Here is a 23,158-nt window from a genome sequence, read left to right as displayed (position 1 = left end):
AGGAAAACAGACCACTGCGGTAAGGGCTTTAACGGAAGGCCACAGCAGATACTGGAAGCGCCCAGGGAAGGCCCCTAGACTGCAGGTCTCCAAGGCATCCAGCCTTGCTGCGGATACCTGCTAGTTCAGCCTCGACACTGCAACATTACAACTGTCTAATTCAGTATCAAAAAGGTTTACTTATACCAACTTCTTTTTCTCTCCACTGGCCTTTCACTCCATTTTCTTTTAAGCTAATGAGGAATTTAGTGCCAAATTTAAATGACAGTCAATGAATTAAGGAAAACTAATAATCATAAAAAAAAAAAAAAAAAACAAACCCAACTTCTCAATCCTTCATTATTTACACTTAAAGATGCAGACAAGACCCAGCTGAAGATTACTGAAAACTGTATTTCCCCATTTGCAGCCCTTTTCTAGAAGAGCAACAAAGACACATAAGTTGTTTGTTCTACTCTTTCACAAACTCTGCTACACTTAACTGTGCATAATGCCAATAGAAGTTGGATAGCACAGCTGCTCTGAAACTGGAAGTCATGAAAAACTAAAGAGCCCCCAGGATTGACCTCGGCTACATTCCTGAGATGATGCCCTATGGCTCAACTTGCCCTTCCTGTGAGAAGAGAGGGAATGTCCATTCTGTACCACCTACAGGAGAGCAGGATGAGATAGGAGCCAGCTACTGCCACATGTGAAGTGTAGAGCAGAGAACTAACGCAGCAGAGTGGCTTCATTCTTGGGCGATAAAGGACACATCCCAGTAAAGTTTTACCTTGACAGGAGGAGGCTCCGGCTCAGTCTTTAGCACTGGTTCAGGAGAAGGAGAAGGAGGAGGTGGGGATGGTGACTCAGCTTCATAAGCTCCAGGAGAGTCTGGTATGACTGAAATAAGGGAACAAACTTAGATAAGAGAACCACGACAGTGTCTGGTACAATGCCCGCTCACTAGTTCTCTACACTTCCACGTCCAGCAAAGGGTATTCTGCAAGCAGTAATTCACGACAATCAAGGACTCTGCAGTTATATATCTATTAATATACATATAACTAGACAGATATCTTTAAAATACACATTTTATCAATTTTCATATAAAGAGAATCAAAGAATCAAAAATTTTTAGAGCTGGCATCGTAAAGCAATTATAATCCAATTAAAAAAAATTATTAGAGCTGGAATGTACCTTAGAGATCATCTTAGCTAGCTTCTAATTTTATAGATAAGTCAGGGTATGCAGTTGTTTTAAAAATATCCACTGATCATCTACCATGTGTCATCTATTTCAGTGACATTACTTCACTTTCTCCTTATAACAAACCTAAGAGACAAATACTATCATTCATACATTAGAGTTGGGTAAACAGAGGTTCTGAGAGGTTGATTAGCTTGCCAGGGGCACAGAGCTTGCAACTGAGGCAAGAGGTTTTAAACCCCAGTCAGTCTGATTCCGCAGCCTGACTATTTCAACTATCCCATGCTGCCTACCATGCAGGGACAGACATTTTCTTAAGATGAAGTAAGTGGAGAGAGTCCTCAGATTATACCAAGTGTGAGCACCTTTCAACGGAAGAGCTACAACTCCATTACAACTACATTTGAAACACACCAACACATCCATCATTCCTTAAGCTTATGTCACTAAAAGCATACTGAAGGAGAACACTTGGGTTAATAATAAAGACTAAGGCAGACCAATATGGATCCTAGCATATGAAGGTGGGCAAGTTTTAAAAAAATCTCTATGAACTTCTGTTGTATGCAATAAATAATAGTAACAATGATTTTGTGACTGTGATTTAAGGACTATTTGCAATCACCTGAGATGTCCGTTAGACTTAAATTTTCCAGCTGACATTGAACAGCATAAACCATGGGGTTGTGGAATCATCTTTGAAATGATGATCACAATTATAGCTCTAACAACTAAGACTTGCTCATTATATGATCAGCAAGAAAAGAATATTTTAAGGAGACAAATATGATTATGGAAATGGTACCACCTGAAAAGAGAGCACCACCAGAGGGATCCCATCAGTTTTGAACAGTTCCAGAAACAGTGGTCTTAGTTTAAGGCCCATGAGAAGGGAAGTGAAAATCCTCAGCTGACCCATTGCTTAATCACCGCAAAGAAACTGCTGGTCAAGGGATTGGGGAGCTGCTTAGCCTCACCTGCTCCCTGAATCTCCTGGCTGTATTCAAATTCTTAGCACAAGTCTTGGATCTGAAATTCTCCCAACTCATTAGGTCAGTGTTAAAAATTATGACAGTGGAGAGTTCAAGGCCAAATGACCTAAAGAGGTGAAGCAGAACAACAGCCAGAAAGAAACAATAAATTACACACTTCAAGTATGAAATGGGCCCCCAAACTTTATAAACTCTAGGAAATAGAAACATAAAAGCAAAGTGGTCCAGCTATTAACCAGCACTGGGAGGCTAGAACATGTCAGGAGCTTGAGAAAGAAAAAGTCCAGTCAAACCACCAGAACCAAGCACCCATTTTCCTGAAGGTATAGTTATTAAGAAAGCTGTGAAGCAATGAGTTACAGTGGTAGGAGAGACGTTTATGCAGTGAGGACGCCAAAGAAAAGGAATTTTGAGTACTCAGTCATAAATTTATGAGTTCTTATTCTGTTTCCAGTTCTGCAACCACTTGACTTAACCAAGGAAAACACACAATCCCAGCGGCACCCTCTAAGACCCCCTCACTGCACGTGTGGAGCTGTTTAGAGCCCCCTTCAGACTCTTAAGCTCCATACAGGCAGAGGCACCACCACTTCCCTAGCGCTGAATATACAGTAACATTTTTAATAAAAGAATCATTTTCTGAACTATAATTGGGATGAGGAGCTTCTAAGTCAAGGAAGATTCGGCATATGCCTCCCTCTGCCTTCCACACACCCTCAATGAGAAACGTAACAATAATAAAGGAAAGAAATGTAACCCCCTCATAATAGGGAAGAGAATGTCACAGGAGCCAAGAGCTCCTAAGGAATAAGAAATTTCAACAAACCCTTGGAAGATGGAAGGCGGATGAGAAGAAGTTGACAAGAGAAGCATCAGTCAATTAGGTGAGTCTGATAGGACAGGTTACTATTAATATATAACACTTATATATGTATTACTTAAATTTTTTTTTAATTACAATATTTTAAGAAAGGATAGGGAAAACAACTAGAATTTTCTGGGCTTACAAACATTAATCATTCATTTTTATAATAACCCCACAAAAATCACTATTACTATTTGTTTTATACAACCAAGGTTCAAAGAGACTTAATAAAAAAAATACTTGCCCACTTTCATATGTTAGAATCCATGTCTGTCTGCCTTAGTCTTTATTACCAAGACGACTGTACTCCTTCAACATATTTTTAGTGATATAAGCTATGGAATGATGGGTGCATTGGTGTGTTTTAAATATATTTGTAAGTGATTTTGCAGCTCTTCAGATGAAAGGTACTCAAGTAGTGAAACACCACTTACCCCAGGAAAGCACCCTTCACTGGGGCAGAATAAGAACTGTGGTAAAGATAATTGCAGGGATCTAGCAATGTAACCACTGTTTACCAGTTTTCTGGAAGAGATGGGTAATTAGAATTCCTGGAAACCATTCATAGCTTCCTAGGAAATTTTTTAAACTACTTATCTTAACCTTCAAAAAAGGGGTGGGGGTGGGTCATTTGCTTACCATTCTCTATAAACAATTTGCAAGGACTGAAAACGGTAGCAAAGCCTGAAACATACCAGTTAAAACTACTTTTTCCTAGCAATATAGATATTACTCTTCATGTTATTTCTTTCTGGGTCTGGCCTTTCTTTACTTTAGACAGAGAGTATACAGAACTGCTAACGGTGCTTATGAGTCTGCCAGGGAGAAAGAAAAAGGAATACTTTCTCGGGTATATAGTTAAGAATATGAAGTTGAAGGGAGTTTTCTGAGAGAAGGTACTTTCAAGTATATTATTACCATTAAACGCTTACTGACTTTCAACAGGAAAAGTGGGGTGAATATTAAGAAAACTGATTATATGTTAAGCATTGTCCTGGCACTTTTCAAACAGCATTTTATTTGATGTTCATAAAAGGCCTATCTTATGTGATAACATCCTATCTTAGAGAAGAGAAAACAAGGAACTGAAGAAGTAACCTGCCTAAAGTCACAGTCAGTAGTGGAGGTAAGCTTTTAAACCCAGGTCTGTCTGACTCCAAAGTCTCTGCCATTTGCTCCACTTCTGTTGCCAACTTCTAGCTGAAGATAGCTTACTGAACTGACAGCACATATTCAGCATAGCAGAAATAAAGCAATAGCAGGTTAGAGACTGTATGAAGGTTTAAAGTAAAATCCCATTGGCTCTGAGACAAAGAAGAAATTTAGGAATAAAATGGCAATAGTTTATAAATTTAGTCAAATGCCAAAAATTATCTTTCCCAGATAAAAAAAATCTGAGTGCCTCTGCTCTGTATCATGTTATAATGGGTTGCCCACCTCTTTCACATTTCTTCTCCCTTCCAGACTAAATAACCCCACTCTTATTTCCAGTCACTTAAGAGTATCATTTTTGTGAGCTAAGGATTAGAACTACAGAGAGTATTTCAGAAGTATGTAAAGAGTGTTCAATCAATCACAGTATTACGGCTGACTCCTTCACTAATACTAGAGTATCTAGTTTATTTTTTAATGTATATTAAGGCTGATGATTTCAAAGACTTATCCAGAATCTTCCTCAAGTTCTTTTCCTGGTTGGAATTAGGGATGACTGCTCCAGTTAGCACACATTCCTAAGTTACCTTCTAAGTTATTTTCCTATGTGTCTGCAGAGTTGCCTCTATTTCCTCAACTCTTAACCAATCAGAATGTTCCTTGATGGTTGTTTCATCTACACACTTCGAAATCTTCCTTTTTGTGATCTTGGTTAAATCATTTTGATAAATGACATGGAATGAGGATTCAGCATCCCACTGGGATGCTCACAATACCAAACCCCTATCTGTTTCACAGTCAACAAAAACCCCAAGTCGAGGGAGGAGTCCAAGGTGCAGCCCTGCCATAGGCACAGTCAACCTGCTTGTACAGTTTCTCAGGTCTGTTCGTTTCCTTTGTGTGACTGCCATCTATAATTTGTTTTTCAGCTCACTCGAGATAACACTCCCCCAGTTTGGGTTGCCTCTGTTACCACTTTTAGTGCTTCTTATAGTAGTTTCTGGTAAGACTGGAGTTTAACAAGTTTAGCTTTGCCCTTCAACAGCATAGCAGGTTTCTTTTTTTTGCATTCATTTCTCTTTAATCTCTTAAAGAATCTCTCAGTTTGTTTGCTTTTGTCTACCTTTACATGATGCTGAATCCCTTTGGATGAGAGTTCTGGCCATTTCCTAAAATAATATGCCATGAATTCATGGAGAATCAATCACAGCAGCTCAAGCTTTTCACCACCAGTTCTCAGAGCAGGCTTTTCAGAGATGAAGTCATATGGCATATCAGTCCAACCCAGAAATCCTTCTCTTTGGTCTTTTTTAAAAAAAATTTACTTGGCTGTACTGGGTCTTAGTTGCGGCACTAAGGGATCTTCATTGCCACGTGCATGAAGAATCTTAGTTTCATGTAGGATCTAGTTCCCTGACCAGGGGTTGAACCTGGGCCCCATGTACTGGGAATGCAGTCTTAACCAGTGGACCATCAGAGAAGTCCCTCCTTTTTCTATATATTTTCATTTACATAATTTGGGAAGAATACTTGAATTGGCTCTTAGACTACTTGATCTTCTCTTAAAAGGCACATTAATTTTCCAGGCGAGATTCTTGCCCGTACTCTGTACTTATTTTACAGCAGTGTCTACAACTTAAAACTAGGAGGGTCCACAGTGTCATTCCTTTTCCACAACAACAATGCAGATTCATCTCAGTGTGCTTTTACTTATGTGGTACAAAACAGCACCATTACCCCTGATGCCTACAATCTCACTTTTTATAAGACACACATGAAGGTACCCAAAGGAAGAGCTCCATTTTATTTTTTAAAAAAGAAAATATCCTTGATAATAAATATAATAATAATCCTTATCCTCCTTCTCTTTGTGTTTGCTACTTTCACAAATTACCAGAAGATTATGGTTCTTGTTAAAAGGTTAAAAGTTGGTTTTGAACAGAAACAGGTACACTGTGTCTCTCAGTCCTAGGATTACTATTGTCACTGCAACCCATAATAAGCAACTTTTTAGCTTCTTGAGCTAAAGTCATCACAAGAAGAACTGACCCTTCTGTGGACCGAATATTTGTGTTCCCTCAAAATTTATATGTTGAAGCCCAAATCATCAATAGTAGCAGAAAAGGGACCTTTGGGAGATAAAACGAGGACAGGACTGTAATGAATGAGATTAGAGACACAAAGAAGATGATTTCTTTCTCTACCATGGATAACACGAAAGGAGGTATTCTTCTACAAATGAGGAAGAGAGCCTCTCCCAAGAACTGAATCAGCTTGTACCTTGATTTTGAACTTCTCAGCCTTCAGAACTATAACGAATAAAGTCCTGTGGTTTATGCCTCCCAGTCTATGGTATTCTTATAATAGCAGCCCAATTTGACTGAGACAATCCCACTAGCCAAAAATTAAAATTTTAAATTAAAATTTAAAATAAAAAAATTAGCAATGCCCACCTTCATCTTCACTGCTATCAGACTCAGGAAGTTTGATTCTTCTCCTCTTTTTCTTCATGTTTTCAGTTTCTTTTGTCTCATCATCAGATAACTCCATTTGCTTCCTCCTGTTGCCATTTGGGAATAATTTAAGCATGTTACACAAAATAAAAATATAAGTATTCATAAGCTACTATCGGCCTTGCTTCATAATTCATGAACTTAATTCCAGAGGGTAGAAAATAAAAGTAGGATACTCCACTAACTGCCCACACACAACTAAGTCACTTCAGAATAAAAACTTCCTCTAGCTCTCTAAAGACCACTGTAAGCTACTTACCAGATCATTGAAAATTTCTTTAAATTCCTTACTTCCCCTACTTTTGATTCAGTCATTCAACAAGCATTATGAATGCATTCATAATTCATTAAGTCAACAAGCATTATGAATGCAACAGTTGAATGACTGTTGATTCAGTCATTCAACAAGCATTAAATAAGCAGCTACTACTTACATAAAGACGTTTTGCTAAACACCCAGATGCAAAGATCAAAAAAGTACCATTGTTCTTAAGAAGCTCTGGCAGGAAAAACAGATACAAATACCACTGACTATAAAATACAATATGATAAATTTTTCTGAACAAATAAATGTTAAGTGACATGAGTCTTATTTTAAAACTTCAAAATCTAAACAGTTTATCAGATAGAAAAGGGAGACATAATTTTATAAAGAAAGAACAACATGAACAAAGGCATAGGCAGAAAACATTAAGGTGACTCTAACTCTAAAATCACTGTGGATAGTGACTGTAGCCATGAAATTAAAAGACACTTGCTCCTTGGAAGAAAAGCTATGACAAACCTACAAAGCGTATTAAAAAGCAGAGACATCACTTTGCTGACAAAGGTCCATATAGTCAAAGCTATGGTTTTTTCCAGTAGTCACATATGGATGTGAGAGTTGGACCATAAAGAAGGCTGAGTGCCAAAGGATTGATGCTTTTGAACTGTGGTGCTGGAGGACTCTTGAGAGTCTCTTAGACAGCAAGGAGACCAGACCAGTCAATCCTAAAGGAAGTCAACTCTGAATATTCATTGGAAGGACTGATGCTGAAGCTGAAGCTCCAATACTTTGGCCACCTGATGCAAAGAGCCAACTCACTGGAAAAGACTGCTACTGGCAAAGACTGAGGGCAGGAGGAGAAGGGGATGACAGAGGATGAGATGGTTGGATGGCATCACAGACTCAATGGACGTGAGTCTGAGCAAACTCCAGGAGACAGTGAAGGACAGGGAAGCCTGGTGTGCTGCAGTCCATGAGGTTGCAGAGTCAGACACGACTTAGCAACTGAACAGCAACAATGACATAATAAAAAAACCTAAATCCATCTTGACATTATTTAGCTCTTCTATCTGGATACTCCACCACACTATTCATTCAATCAACAATAATTTATCAAGGGCCTACTGTGTGTTACAGACACAAATAAGGACAAGACATAGTTTTTACCTTCAACCATACTTTTTTTTTTTTAATTTTTCATACTTCTTATATAACAAATATCAATATATTTTTTTACCTTAAGCTAGACAAAGAATAAACCCAAAGCAGAAGGAAATAATAAAGAGCAGAAATCAATGAAACAGAAAATTTTAAACGGTAAAAGTTATTTTTCAAGAAAACTAATAAAATCAGTAAGACTTTTATAAGATTGATAAAAAGTATATAGCACCAGTACTAGGAATGAAAGAAGAAATCTGTAGCAATACCTACAGATTCTGTAGATATTCAAAGAATAAGGTTATATATATTAAGAACAATTTTAACTTAGATGAAATAAATTTTTTTAAAAACACATTCAAAACTGACCACAAAAGAATAAAGATGTACTTGAATAGTTCTATTTAAAGAAATCAAATTCATAATAAAAATTTTCCCACAAAGAAAACTCCAAGCCTGGATCCACTGGTGAATTTTATCAAATTTTTAAGAAAAAAAAAAAAATACATATCTTACATAAACTCTTTTGGAAAACAGAGGAAGAAGACACTCTTCTTAACTAATCACATGAAATGAGCATAACTTTGATACTGAAATCTGGTAAAGACATTACCAGCAAAGATAATATAACTGATTATACCCCCATAAACGTAGATGCAAAAAATTCTTAACATTAACAAATCAAATCTAGCAATATATAAAAAGGATAATACATCATGACCAAGTGGGGTTTATCTCAAGAACACAAGGTTGGTTTAAAATTTGAGAACCAGTCAGTGTAATTCACCACATTAACAGAAACACCATACATTTACCTCAATAAATGTAGGAAAAGTATCTGTCAAAATTCAACACTCATTTATAAACACCATACATTCACCTCAATAAATGTAGAAGAAGTATCTGTCAAAATTCAACACTCATTTTATAAAACATCAAACTAAGAACAGAAAAGAACTTCCTGAATCTGCTAAAGTTCATGTATTAAAATGCCAACTCTTTGCGACCCCATGGACTGTATAGTATATGAAATTCTCCAGGCCAGAATACTGGAGTGGGTAGCCATTCCCTTTTCCAGGGGATCTTCCCAACCCAGGGATCGAACCCAGGTCTCCCGCGTTGCAGGCGGATTCTTTACCAGCTGAACCACAAGGGAAGACCATGTGTTAAAAACAGAGAGTTAACATCCCACTTGGTGGTGAAATACTGAATGTGATTCTGGCAGTAACTATCAATGAGTATTGTACTCATGGGAGGAGACATTTTAACCCATCCATATCACAGATTCTGAGGAGGTGAGGCCCACTGGACAGAGCTTTGACCCTCTGCAACTTCAGCATTTTGTTTATGTTCTCTAATAGAGTGGCTGCAACCTTGCCACAAAACTCAAGTATTTCTGGGCCTATCAGTGCTGACAGTGTCCTTTAGAATTTCTTTCAACAGACCAGTTCCTACCAACTATGAGGTAGTGTCTCAAATTCCTGGATTCATTTTTAACAGCTTGTGTGCTTTTTATTTTCTTTTCTAATTACATTTTACCACTTGAAAAATAAACTCATTGATACAAAAAGAAAACAAAGAACTTTTTCTCTTAAATTTCACTGGAAACAGTAACCCCTCATCTGGCAATCTAAGGTGAAAAACAGCCACAGAGACATATGCTCAGGCACACTTACACCATGCCCACAAGTATAAACTGAAGTAAAGAAGACAATCAATTTAGATCAATGGGGCCCCAAAAAACTGGCTTTGGGCTCTACATCACCCGAACTGGTTGATTCAAGTTCTGCTTCACTAGATAAGCTATGGAGCGTCTCTCTCAATTTTGGTTATACAGCTGTATCCCTAAGGCATTAAGTAGGATTTAGTACTCAACTGAAAACTGCCTGCCTGTCAATAAGCCCAGACCTTTTCACCCCCAGCAGAGACACTCTTCCCTCACAAGCAACAAAATTTTCCTACCTTTTTTTTTCTTTCTGTTGCATCCTAACAGGCTCTGCTTTTTTGCTAGATTTCTTCAGGTCCACAGGGGCTGCCAGCTTTGGTTCAGTGACAGACAGAGGAGGTTGCTCCACTTTTTTTTCTTCTTTCACTTCTTGTTCTGAATCCAAATTGACTTTAAGTTTATCTATAAATAAAGTATAGCAGATGATATATAACCCCGTCGTGCAATATTAATTTATCATTCCTTTGACAGTTTACTAAGTGCCAGGTAATATATTAGGAACATGGGCTAAAGGGATGAAAAACAGTCCCCGTCCTAACAGAGCTCATGGTCTAGTCAAGAGAACATTTCTCCTTTCCAACTACCACTCTAGTTGAAACTGTTTTCATTTCTGCCTCCTGCTAATCCCTCATTATATCATAGCCCCCAGGCCAAATGATAGTAAAAGTAGGACTTAGAAAAAAATGAATACAAATTTATGAAGTACTAACATTCTCATTTGTTATGAGGAAATTAAGAGTCAGAGGGATTAAAGATGTTTCCCAAGAATATGCAGCTTATGAATTATGACAGCAGAAAAGCATCTCCTTTTTATACTGAAAAAAATATGAAAAACCTTTTTAAGCAAAGAAAGATAACAGATGACGACTTCCTAATTTGTCACCAATGCTGCAATTTTTAAAAATATATAAAACATTAAGGTGTTTGTTACTGAGACAGAATTCATATATCATAAAATTTACCCTTATAAACTGTACAATTCAGTGCTTAATTCCAACACCACTATCCAATTTTAGAACATTTCATCACCTCTAAAAGAAATCCTGTACTCCACAAACCATCCCTTAACAACCTGTCTCTCTAGGTTTGCCTATTCTGAACCTTTTGTATAAATGGAATCATATAATATGTGGCCTTTTGTGTTCAGCGTCTTTCATTTTGCCATTTTCAAGGTTCATCTATTTTGTAGCATGTCTCAGTACTTCATTGCTTTTTATAGCTGAAAAGTATTCCATCTGTCACATATTGTCTACCCATTCATAAGATGAAAGACCTTAGCATGATACGTTTTCACAGGAGGAGGAAGCCCTCCTTATGCACTGTGTGTACATGTGCTCAGTCATGTCTGACTCTGTGCAACCCCATGGACTGTAGCCCGCCATGCTCCTCTATCCATGGGATTTTCCAGGCAAGAATAATGGAATGGGTTTCCATTTCCTCCCCAAAGGAATCTTCCTGACCCAGGGATCAAACCCACATCACTTGTATCTCCTGTATTGGCCTTATGCATTGGGCCTGAAATAATACAATCATGCTTTCCCAGTAACCTGAAAGTAGCAAATTTTCATTATTTTTTTCAGAATATAAAAATGTGTTATGATAGCTTTTATGGGAAATAAAAAAACTATTACCCCAATCTATCCCCTAACTACCATTTTGACCATCACAGAAAAGCAGATTTCTGACTAATTTTGCTTGCATAGGCATGTAACAAAATTGCTTCCCACAAAATCTTTGTAAAGCATTATGCTCCAAGAAGTGTGCCATAATTACCCTTCAACTCCTGCATTCTTCCTGGTATTCTGGCCACATACCCTCAGGGGATGTGTATTTGATATGAGAAGTATGGAAATATGTGATTATTGGTTCTTTTTATTTGAAAGAATTCTCACCCAAATATATATTTTTAAATAAAGGAGATTTGCTTTCTCAAAATGTAAATATTTATAAATGGTCATTACTACCTGGGCCCTCTTAATTCAAACCGAGGTCTAGTTCATTACTGTAAGTAATCTGCAAAAATAAGAAAGGCAAAAAATTTGTTTTTTGCAGCCCCTTAGGAAACAGAATGGTCATACCAGGCAAACCGACAAAGCATCCAAGATATTAACAGTACACTGTTTAACCAAGCAACTTCCCTTTTACTTTAATCACTCATTTTCAAGAACCCTATTATTTAATTCTCTTTCCAAGGCAGGAAGTAAAATCAAAAATAAGTAAACTATCCTTCAGGAGATCTCAACCAAACCCAGCTCACCAGTAAAATCCACTGTTCCAGTCGGTTATGTTCATCAATACACAGGTTTGTAGACTGCAAATTTATGTCAGGATGTAGGAAAACCACAGAGTAGTGTGTTAGATGGGTAAAAACTGTACAAGGTGGCCTTCACCTCCGATAAAAGGTTATTATATTAACATTCACATATTAGTCAAAGGAACCTAAGAACATGCTTACTCATAGCAGCTTTTCCAAAAAAATTGCTTATGACATTCCCCTTCCCTGGTGCCTTGGGGCCTACCGAAGATGCCTGAAAGCAAAGCAAAAGAAAACACACATGATTTTTTTTTCTGTGTTTAGGCTGTTCTTCAAGAAACAGTAAAAAATGTCAATAGTAGAACACACTGTCGTGATCATAGAGCCTCTATATTACCATGCCAGAGTGCGTACATACTAGGTATAAGAACAAAGCCAGACCACATAGCGTTTGGTATTCATCTCCAAAGCTTAGTTTCTCATAGTTTTTATAAAATTATTATCCATGAATGTGTCTAAACATTTTTTTATTATATTTAAAAACTACTTACTTTGACAGAATTAAAACAGATCAGAGGCAGTATGGTACAAAACGGGGAAAAACCTTCAGAACATTACATTTGTAATCACCGTAAGTGGAACTGCATTCTGGTTCCACCACTTAACAACAATATGACATCCAAATTACTTAACAAGATGACCTCTCCCTCACAGAACGGAAAATGAGGATTTAAACAAAGATCAAACTATCGGCCCAAGAATTAAACGACCTACACCAAAGTAGAAAAAACTAGAACTAAATATCAGAACCTTATATAATTAAACCACAACCACTGGAATTATCAAATGCTTTCTAGTTCCCCATTCTGAGCTGAGAGAAGACTTACATTCATTATTTCTTTAGCCTCTGTTTTGGTTTCCTTATTGGCATCTTGGGCTTTAGAAGCAGCTTTAGAAGCAAACATGCCCATGATTCCTTTGGGCTGCTGGGAACTCTGTTTGGGGACAGGTGGGCCGTGACCATTGGTCGTCAGCTCATCGCTGGCTTGCGTCTCAGGTGATACCGGAGGATCTGACTGCTCAAGCTTTTCAGAAGAGGAGGATTCGGCAGGAGCTCTAGGAACTGCAGCTGCACATTGGATGGCACTAAACCTGAGGACAGAAATGTCACATTAAATTAACTGTCCATATCAAACCTTCCTTTCAAACTCTTGCTTCTTCTACACAATGCTTTCTAACCCTAATACTATAAAATTAGGAAATTTTACAATTAAAATGGATTTTAGAAATAAGTTTGTGCAACAAGTACTGGAGAGAGGTGAGTGAAGTCCTAGATTATACATCTTGTTGGTAATAAAACTAAGACTGAAAACAGGTGTCTTCTACCAAACTGTATGGGTATTTTTGCTTTTTTGAAAAAAGCACCCTAATTCAAAATAGTAAGAATATACCAAACAATACGAAAATATTAGTAATTTCACCAACTGTGGTAAACCAAATGGTTATCTCTTATTTTTAAAGACCTCTACCTTATAGGGCTAGATATACCATAAATATTGACTAACTCAAAATTAAAGCTTTAAATATTAACAAATTTCCTGGCAACTCTCCTGACCAGAATGGATCATGCTTTAGAACACGGAATAAGCTGGGAACAGAGCCACTAGCTCCTGTAACCTGTGGTCCTTTATAGTCATTTGTTAATAATTTATAATAATCTCAACTAACAGCACCAGAGAAGTCTGCCCATAGCCAAGTGAAAAATTTGGCACACTTTGCATGCCATATTAAAGGGAACATTCATCTCTTCCTCTGTAATCATTATAGATGTGCCTGTTTCACAAAAATCCAAAATATAGTGTTCTATGTTGTAAATGGGTAACTGATCCATCCTTCTCAAATGGTTGTACTTAAAGCAAAGTTTTCCAACATTTCCTGACAAAGAACAACATTTTATTTCCCTCAGTCTTTTGCTTATTGAGGATAGGTGAGAGCTCCTTGAGGGTGAGTATATTATTCATCCTTTGTATTTCCGGTACCTAGTACAAGACCTGGCGCATACAAAGATTCAAAGAGAGATTATTTAAGATACTGAAAGTGAGTCTTCTGGATTCTCTCCCTTCTTTAGTGTATCATCTCAACTTGGGATGGGAGAAGATGGAGGTTAAGAAACTATGTGATGATAGCAATTACCTTAGAGATCAACCAGGCACAACTTTGAGATTAACTGGCCTAAGGAAAAAAACCTGGATAAAATCATTTAATTTTTGAAGTAACTTTAGGCTGAACAGCCCCAAGCTAGAGTTCACAGCTCCAAAAACCTTCCACTGATTTATTACAGTCTACACAGAAAAACCTCGCATTAACACAAATATTTTGTGCATCAGAGTTAAGAACAGGCGGAAGTCATTTCCTTTCAACCACCATTCTTCCTCTCTGGCCCTGCAACGCCGCCATGCACAAGGAAAGAACAACGTTTTAGTTCATTGTCAGCATCTAAAGTTGGCCCCAAGACAACTCTTTCTCCATTTGGTCTACATTTCCACACCTTAGGGTCAGGACCAGGAACTGGCAATGAGGAAGAGACCAAGTTAGACTGGGAACATGTCTGAAGAGAGAAGAATCTGCTCAATCTAAAATATCAACTTTCTTCCTGTCATAGCACTTCTTAAAACACAGGAAACAATGAGTCAGATCTCAGTGGACCCATAATTCTCAGGACCAAACACAAACTTCTTAATTGGAAATAAATTCTTCACATTTCTTTTTTATTTGTTTATTTTCTTCACATTTCTACTGAGGATATTTTAAGTATTTAAGTAAAGTTTCATTAAAGTGTCTCCTACTATCACATTTCTACTTGCCATGTTTATTTTAGTGGTCTCTATGCAAATTTAATTTTGGACTTTTGTTACTTTTGTGTCACTTTTATTCTAGTTTCCTTACTTGCTAGATACAATAGAACTGATTTTTAGAGCTTGACATGCCAAAACTAGATTTTAATACAGATTATTTTTGAAATCTAATAAATTACATAAACATATCAGGGTGTTTATGTTTTCTTATAATCCTTCTCTAAAAGACACCAGACATAAATTACTCTTTAGCAGTATAATTATATTTATCTAATAAATATTTGTATGCCTATTACATTCAAGGTTTTAAGCAGCAGAAAAAAAAAAAAGAGTCAATGTCTACCATTAATTCACTCAACAATTATTTATTTAATAGTTACCAGGTACCGTTTTAGGGATACAGTGGTTAACAAAATAAACGATCCCTATTCTCATGGAACTTACAGAAATTATTTTTGGCAATTCTATATCCACCTGGATATAGACCCAACTGTATCAGTTAATCCACCTCTTCCAGTATCGTCAACCATTTCTTCTTTTTATGGATCTTTACTAATAATACAAGTTCAAGGCATTCTCAACTCTAAAAATGGATACATTTCCCCTACCCCCAAGTCTCAATTCCTCTGTAGCAGGTCACCTCTCTTTTTCCTCTGTTTCAGCATCAAACTTCCCAGAAAGTTGTCCCTATTTGCTATCCCACTGCCTTATATCCCCATCTACCCAGGTGACCAGAATCTGGCTGCTCCACTGAAACTGCTCTCACTAAGGCCATCACTTTTCAGTTCCTATTACATTCCACTTCTCAACAGGGTTTGATACTGTCAACAAGTCCCTCCTTCTTGAAACTCTCTTCTTAAGTTTTTAGAACTCCATACACTCGTGATTTTCCCCTTATCTCTGGCTGCTTCTGCTTAGGTCCCTCTTTTTCTGTCCACCCCTTAAAAAATAGCTGTTACTTAAATAGTGCTTACTGTGTGCTAAGCACTGTTCTAAGTGCTTTACATGTATGTATTCACTTAATCCTCTACAACCCTGTTAGTCACTCAGTTGTGTCCAACTCTTTGTGACCCCAGGACTGTAGCCCACCAGGCTCCTCTGTCCATGAATTTCCCAGGCAAGAATACTGGAGAGGGTTGCCATTTCTTTCTCCAGGGGATCTTCCCAACCCAGGGATCAAACCCGGGTCTCCTGCATTGCAGGTAGACTATTTCCTGTCTGAGCCACCAGGGAAGCCCCTACAACCCTGAGGTTGATATGTTATCAGTTTCATTTTAGGAAAATGAAGCAGAAAGGTTAAATAATTTGCCCAAGATTACACAGTAACTGTGGCTAGAGTTTAACTTTCTGCTCTTCTTTCATCCTATACATTCTCTCTGCATGACTGTATCTACCGCTGTAGCCCAATTAATTACCTATTTTCTCTGATTCCAAAATGTCTATCTTTACCTCTTATTTCTCTCCTTAGCTCTAGACCCCTGTATCTATTGCATTGGACATCTCCACTTGGACTCCCCATCCAGTACTTAAACTCAACATATCCAAACCCAATTCATCATTTTTCCCTTCTCCCAAAGCTTGCTCCTCCTCATATATCCCCATTCTTAGTGATGGTATCATCACCCATCCAGCAATTCAAACCAGAAACATGGCCATCATCCTTAATGTCATGAAGCACCCCACAATCTCCATCATAACACACTCTCTTGGTCCCACACTCTCTTGGTACCACTACCAAACCATCCAGGTACTGATGGTATGACTCTTTAACCTATGTACCTCTCCACTCCCAATACCAACTCTATACTTCAGAGACTATCATCTCTACCCTGAATCACTGCAACATTTCTCCTTCATAGTGGCCTTGTGTTCAATTATTTCCTTCAGATCCACTTTCACCATCACAGCCAGAGTGATCTTTCTGTAATACAATTCTGGTCATTTCAATCATCTGCTTCAAAATCTTCAGTGGCTCCCCTGTGCAATAAAACCTAAACTTATCCTAGCAGTCAAAGCATAGAGTCTGACTCCTTATATCTTTATTTCCTGCCCCTCACTCTAGTTTTCAGGTATAGAAAACTACTGTGGTTCTGCATAAGCATCGTGTTTCCTCTCAGCCCTATCCTTCCTCTTCCAATTCCCTCTGCCTTGCTACTTCTTCTAGGCCTTTAAGCCTCAACTTAGATGCCATACCCTTCTACAAGCCATCTCTGTCTTGACTCCTCACTCCACCCCAACAAAAAAGGCAGGGATGAGTGGTCCCTCAACTTCCTCCTACACATTTATTCCTATTGTAGCACTGTCACACTATACCGTAACTGCCTCCCATAAGACCATCAGTTCCATAAGCAGGTATCAGGTTACAATCACTCTACAGTATGTGGCATGTCACACGTACTCATCAGATCTTTGCTGAATTAATTCAAATTATCTTGCTTAGTGCATGCCAAAGTAGTAGGTGTTCAATATATGTCTGAGAATCTTCTCTGAACCCTCCACACCACCTCACAAAGTAGGCATTATTATATCCAACTTAAAAATGATGAAACGAAAGCCCAAAAGAGTTTAAATAACTTGTCCAAAGCCACTGGGCCATTAGCAGTGAAGTCAAAACTCCAGCCCATGACCATTAATTTCCAAAACCACGTACATTATAGTCCACCTCCTCCCCATGCTGTGAAGGATACAAAAGATGAATAAGATCTGATACTGGCTGTGGAAGATCAACTTGGATGATTTTGGATGGAAGGTAGAGGGATGTCAAATTAGGAATAGTTTTTTGAAGGACAACATGTCAACTGGTTCTTGAAGGGTGGGTAGGAATTAGACAAGCAGAGACTGGGGTAAAATGAGTAATGAGGGGGCACAACAAACAACATTTCTGGTGGCAGTGACAGGATAAATACATGAGAAGCAGATTTATGGGGAGTCTACTGGGGTTTTCAATATGGGTTGTGGCTATTTTTCACCTTATGATGTACTAATAAAACCAGGCATGTGTCTTACTGCAAGATAAATGAGGTTTTACTAGACTTGGCGTTCACTCTTAAGAGGCAGCCACTGTGTAAACATCTTACAAAATCAATTCGTAAAGAAGCCCACAAGGAACATTAAGGAGCTCACTTGCTGCAGTTCTGCAAGTTGCTTTTAAGGATGTCATAGTCGGTATTGAACAGAGGCCCACTGTCCTTCAGCATGGCTTTCTGGATGCTGTACACATGTACGCTGGCAGTCACCGCTAGCTTGGACTTCACTGCTACAAGTCAACAGGAAAAGCAGTCTGTTAATACACAAACTTCATAGCATGTGGGGACTTTAACAAGAAACCCTTCTGCATTAACACCATTTGTAATCGGTGGTGGTCCAAAAAAGCTCTAAAAGGCCAAACAGTCATGTATACAGTATAGTATCAACTCTTCTGTCTGTGACAAGGACATTATGATAGGTAGGTGATGATGAGTCAGTTCTAAGTTCAGCACTGTGAGGGTATCACTCAACCAGTGGACACTCAGTAAATACTAATGAATAACTGATGATACTGTGATGTGTTTTTTGTTTTTCAGTCAGGGTAGAATCTATATATACTATATATAGTATACATATATATACTGTATATATAGAGTATATATACTCTAGCATATATACATAGCAACTGAGGAATAAGTAATTTCTACCTGAGAAGTCTTCTATTTTAGTTTATAGAAAGAAACTCTAAAACAATACTACTACTAATCAGATATGTCTTCAGAAGAAAATCACAAGAAAAAATTTTAGGTTCCATGATGGAAGGGACCATGCCTCACTTGTTCCAAGTCCCTAGTGCCTAGCATAGAGCTTGACATAGAGTAGGTACTTACTATGTATCTACTGAATGAATAAATCTACCACTGTGAGAATTCAGAAAGAAAATCTTGGACATTTTCACTGTCTTGACTAATTCAGTTAATTTATAAGAAAACACTCCAGTGGTAGGCATCTTTATATACAAAGTATGACAGTGGTTTTGTCTTGAGACATCCAAGATCACGTGGCTATTACAAAATTCCTTTGACTTGGGTATTAAAAAAATAGAACAGTAGCATTAACAGTCTTGAAATAGGTAGACAAATTTAACTTAGAAGTTATACTATGCCTTTCTGGCTTTATAATATCATTCTTTAATTTTCTTCCTAAAAAAATTGCTATGGAATACAACATGATATTTAGAGATGATTGTCTTTTTATAGTTAATGAGGTGTTCCATACGGTATTCGTAAGTGTTTTACATGTCTATCACGAGTTTTGAAATTCTGTGATAAAAGTGTTTTATCAATGTTAGCAGCTATTGGCCTTAAAAATGGGAAGTTAGTGGAGTATCATATTTTAACATGTTTCAGAAACAACTAATAAAAGAATATATGGCTCTCCAGTAAAACAGCTAAATATATATGCGATGTTAATGACACTGATGCCCTAAGAGGAAAAACTTGCTAAATCGCTAAAATACTTACCTTCCAATTTATCTTCTCTCACTACTGCAACCTTGTGGCACTGTAAGGAAATAACACTTCATTAGTATTTAAAGTATTAATAGTGCGACTTGCAGTTTTAAAGTTTCCTTACCAATAACTCAATTGCACTGGGATGTAAAATTAGAAACATTAGGTTCCTCTGAAAATATATGTTCCAGACCCATTTTTAACTTGCTTTCTTTAAAACTTCTCAATCAGGTTAAGGAAAGTGAGAGAGTATATATAAATCAATAACAAAAACAAAAAAACCCAAATTACAAAAAACACAGCATCTCAAACTTGCACTTTGCCTACTGCAAGGAGAAGAAGAATTTTCAGTAAGTAACATAATGAGAATTATTGTATAATCATATGGAACCAGTTAAAAATTGGATCTGTCTTATACCATGCAAAAAAAATTCATTCTAAATGGATCAGAGATCTAAAAGTAAAGAATTAAACCATATATGCACAAGAAAATAAGGGTGAATTCTTCTAAAAACTAATATAACCTGAGAATACAGAAAAGTTTCTTGACTGCAATTCAAAACCAGAAGTAACTGAAATTATCCATAAAAACTAACAAATCATTTTTGGTTAACAAAAAAACAACAATTTTAATTAAAAAGACAAATGGTCAAGTGGGAAAAATATCTACAACTTACATCACAAAGGGCTACCATACAGCTTCTAAAACAGAGAAAACAAAGACTAACAATCCTTTAGAAAATAGGCAAGAAGTATGAAGACACAGTTCACAGAAGAGAAATGCAGATGATGCTGAAACAGGACATGTGCTGTATAGAAACAGGTGCTCTCATACATTGCTGGTAGGAATGGAAAATGGAGAGGTATTTGGCAATATTCATCAAAGTTCATATATAGCCTACCTCTAGGGACATAACCCTAAAACACTCTGGCAAAAACATAAAGCACATACACATTGAGCTATTCACTGTGGCACTGTATGTACTAATCAGACTGTAAATAACTCAAATAACTATCAGTAAGGGACTGCTGAATAAACTAAGGTATATCCATCAATGTAGGATCATGTGGCTGTAATAAGGAATGAGAAATACTTCTGCAAATACTACTGAGCCAGAGTAATGCTCAGGATCACTTACAAACCTTAAACTGCCTTTAGTCATCATATTGTTAGTAAAATTATTGGTTTTGCTTTTCTAAATCTCATGTATCTGGCTAAAGCAAATACATATTCCTTTTAATGTTAGGACAACCAAAGTTTACAACATAAGAAAAAAAGAGTAATATAAAATTGAGTAAGTTTTTAAAAAATGTAATTGTAAGTTTGAACTGAGAATATCGGTATGTCTTCACAATGCATTTTCTCTTAAAAAAAAAACAAGCATTCTTAAAAATGTCATGTTCTGCAAAATTGTACAATAAAAATTACAGAGCTTATGAGAAAAAGAGCATTAGGAACTAATCACTCAAACCTACGTAAAAGGAGCCCTAATAACAATAATTGGTACCCTCAGGAGAAAACATGGCAGCTGAGACAGTTTAGTATCTTTAAACGCTGTCTTAGGGGATATTAGAAATGCAGAAAAACAACACGGTGGAAATGCCAGTGCTAAAACAATGTAAATGAGAACCGAGCTCTGATTCAGTGGGTTCCTGTTAAGGGCAAAACAGGCGTAATACGTTCAGCATCCATAAACCCAGAGCCTGGCTGGGGGCAGGCCCCTTGAGCTGTTAATCAAAAAAAAAGGGAAAATATGGCTAGTTGATGAGAGAAAGTTCCTCTTCATAGAAACATTTCAGTCAGTAAATCCAGAAGGAATGACAGAATTAAAACATCACCATTTTGTAACTCCTGGAGAACTAATGATCAAGGTAATGATAAAAATCAATCTCAGCTAAAATCATCACATGACAAGCTAATGGGGAACCTAATAAAAAATGGATCAGGCCAACAACCTCTAACATCACAAAAAGAATCAACCGAACATTTCCTTTGAAACATTCAAATAATCCTTTGGAAGACTCGGCAGGATGAGATTAGAAGGAGATTTCTACTTTCTATGTATTATTAAGCAATTTTACAATAATAATAATCACTGGAAAAATAAAATTACTTACCTGTTTAAAAAGCCATAGATAACCTACGCATCTTTGAATCAGGTCTGCTTAATCTTGTTTCTAATATACAATGACATCTGATTTCATCTACACTTGCAAATATCTAATTAACATCTGGCTTGCCAAATAGTTTACTAACAAGGAAAGAATATGCTCAGTTCAGTTCAGTCGCTCAGTTGTGTCCGACTCCTTGCGACCCCATGAATTGCAGCACGCCAGGCCTCCCTGTCAATCACCAATTCCCAGAGTTCACTCAAACTCACATCCATCGAGTTGGTGATGCCATCCAACCATCTCATCCTCTGTCGTCCCCTTCTCCTCCTGCCCCAATCCCTCCCAGCATCAGAGTCTTTTCCAATGAGTCAACTCTTCACATGAGGTGGCCAAAGTACTAGAGTTTCAGCTTTAGCATCATTCCTTCCAAAGAAATCCCAGGGCTGATATCCTTCAGAGTGGACTGGTTGGATCTCCTTGCAGTCCAAGGGACTCTCAAGAGTCTTCAAAACCACAGTTCAAAAGCATCAATTCTTCGGCGCTCAGCTTTCTTCACAGTCCAACTCTCACATCCATACATGACCACTGGAAAAACCATAGCCTTGACTAGACGGACCTTTGTTGGCAAAGTAATGTCTCTGCTTTTGAATATGCTATCTAGGTTGGTCATAACTTTTCTTCCAAGGAGTAAGCGTCTTTTAATTTCATGGCTGCAGTCACCATCTGCAGTGATTCTGGAGCCCCCCAAAATAAAGTCTGACACTGTTTCCACTGTTTCCCCATCTATTTCTCATAAAGTGATGGGACCAGATGCCATGATCTTAGTTTTCTGAATGTTGAGCTTTAAGCCAACTTTTTCACTCTCCTCTTTCACTTTCATCAAGAGGCTTTTGAATCTGTCATAAGGGTGGTGTCATCTGCACATCTGAGGTTATTGATATTTCTTCCGGCAATCTTGATTCTAGCTTGTGCTTCATTCAGCCCAGCGTTTCTCATGATGTACTCTGCATAGAAGTTAAATAAGCAGGGTGACAATATACAGCCTTGACGTACTCCTTTTCCTATTTGGAAGAATATGCTAGTCATAGAACGTAAGTTGGAGAAGCAATGGCACCCCACTCCAGTACTTTTGCCTAGAAAATCCCATGGACGGAGGAGCCTGGTAGGCTCCAGTCCATGGGGTTGATAAGAGTCAGACACGACTGAGCGACTTCACTTTCACTTTTCACTTTCATGCATTGGAGAAGGAAATGGCAACCCACTCCAGTGTTCTTGCCTGGAGAATCCCAGGGACAGGGAAGCCTAGTGGGCTGCCATCTATGGGGTCGCACAGAGTCGGACACGACTGAAGTGACTTAGCAGTAGCAGTAGAATATAAGTATCTTATAGCCTTTCAGTTCAGTTGAGTCACTCAGTCATGTCTGGCTCTTTGCAACCCCATGAGCTGCAGCATGCCAGGCCTCCCTGTCCATTACCAACTCCCGGAGCCTACCCAAACTCATGTCCATTGAGTCAGTGATGCCATCTCATCCTCCGTCGTCCCCTTTTCCTCCTGCCCTCAATTTTTCCCACCATCAGGGTCTTTCCAAATGAGTCAGC

General features: G+C 37.8%; 1 protein-coding gene across 5 annotated transcripts in view; it reads right to left on the bottom strand.

Moving 5' to 3' along the window:
- POLD3 (DNA polymerase delta 3, accessory subunit) overlaps positions 1-23,158 on the bottom strand; it is a 44,344-nt gene that overhangs the window by 6,877 nt on the left and 14,309 nt on the right. For 4 of the 5 annotated variants that reach the window (XM_061380837.1, XM_061380835.1, XM_061380836.1 and 1 more), the window contains exons 4-10: positions 19,460-19,499; positions 18,093-18,225; positions 13,002-13,266; positions 12,316-12,388; positions 10,097-10,262; positions 6,652-6,758; positions 773-882 (exon numbers count right to left, since the gene is read on the bottom strand). In XM_061380837.1, coding sequence (XP_061236821.1) covers positions 773-882; positions 6,652-6,758; positions 10,097-10,262; positions 12,316-12,388; positions 13,002-13,266; positions 18,093-18,225; positions 19,460-19,499 — 894 coding nt within the window. Of the gene's footprint in view, positions 1-772; positions 883-902; positions 2,288-6,651; positions 6,759-10,096; positions 10,263-12,315; positions 12,389-13,001; positions 13,267-18,092; positions 18,226-19,459; positions 19,500-23,158 lie in introns of those variants that run through there. The other variant, XM_061380839.1, reaches the window with a different exon arrangement.

Source organism: Bos javanicus, chromosome 15 (assembly GCF_032452875.1).
Source record: "Bos javanicus breed banteng chromosome 15, ARS-OSU_banteng_1.0, whole genome shotgun sequence".
NCBI classification, from domain to species: Eukaryota; Metazoa; Chordata; class Mammalia; order Artiodactyla; family Bovidae; genus Bos; species Bos javanicus.
The sequence above is the reverse complement of the archived record's forward strand: the minus strand, read 5'-3'. Positions and strand labels throughout refer to the sequence as shown.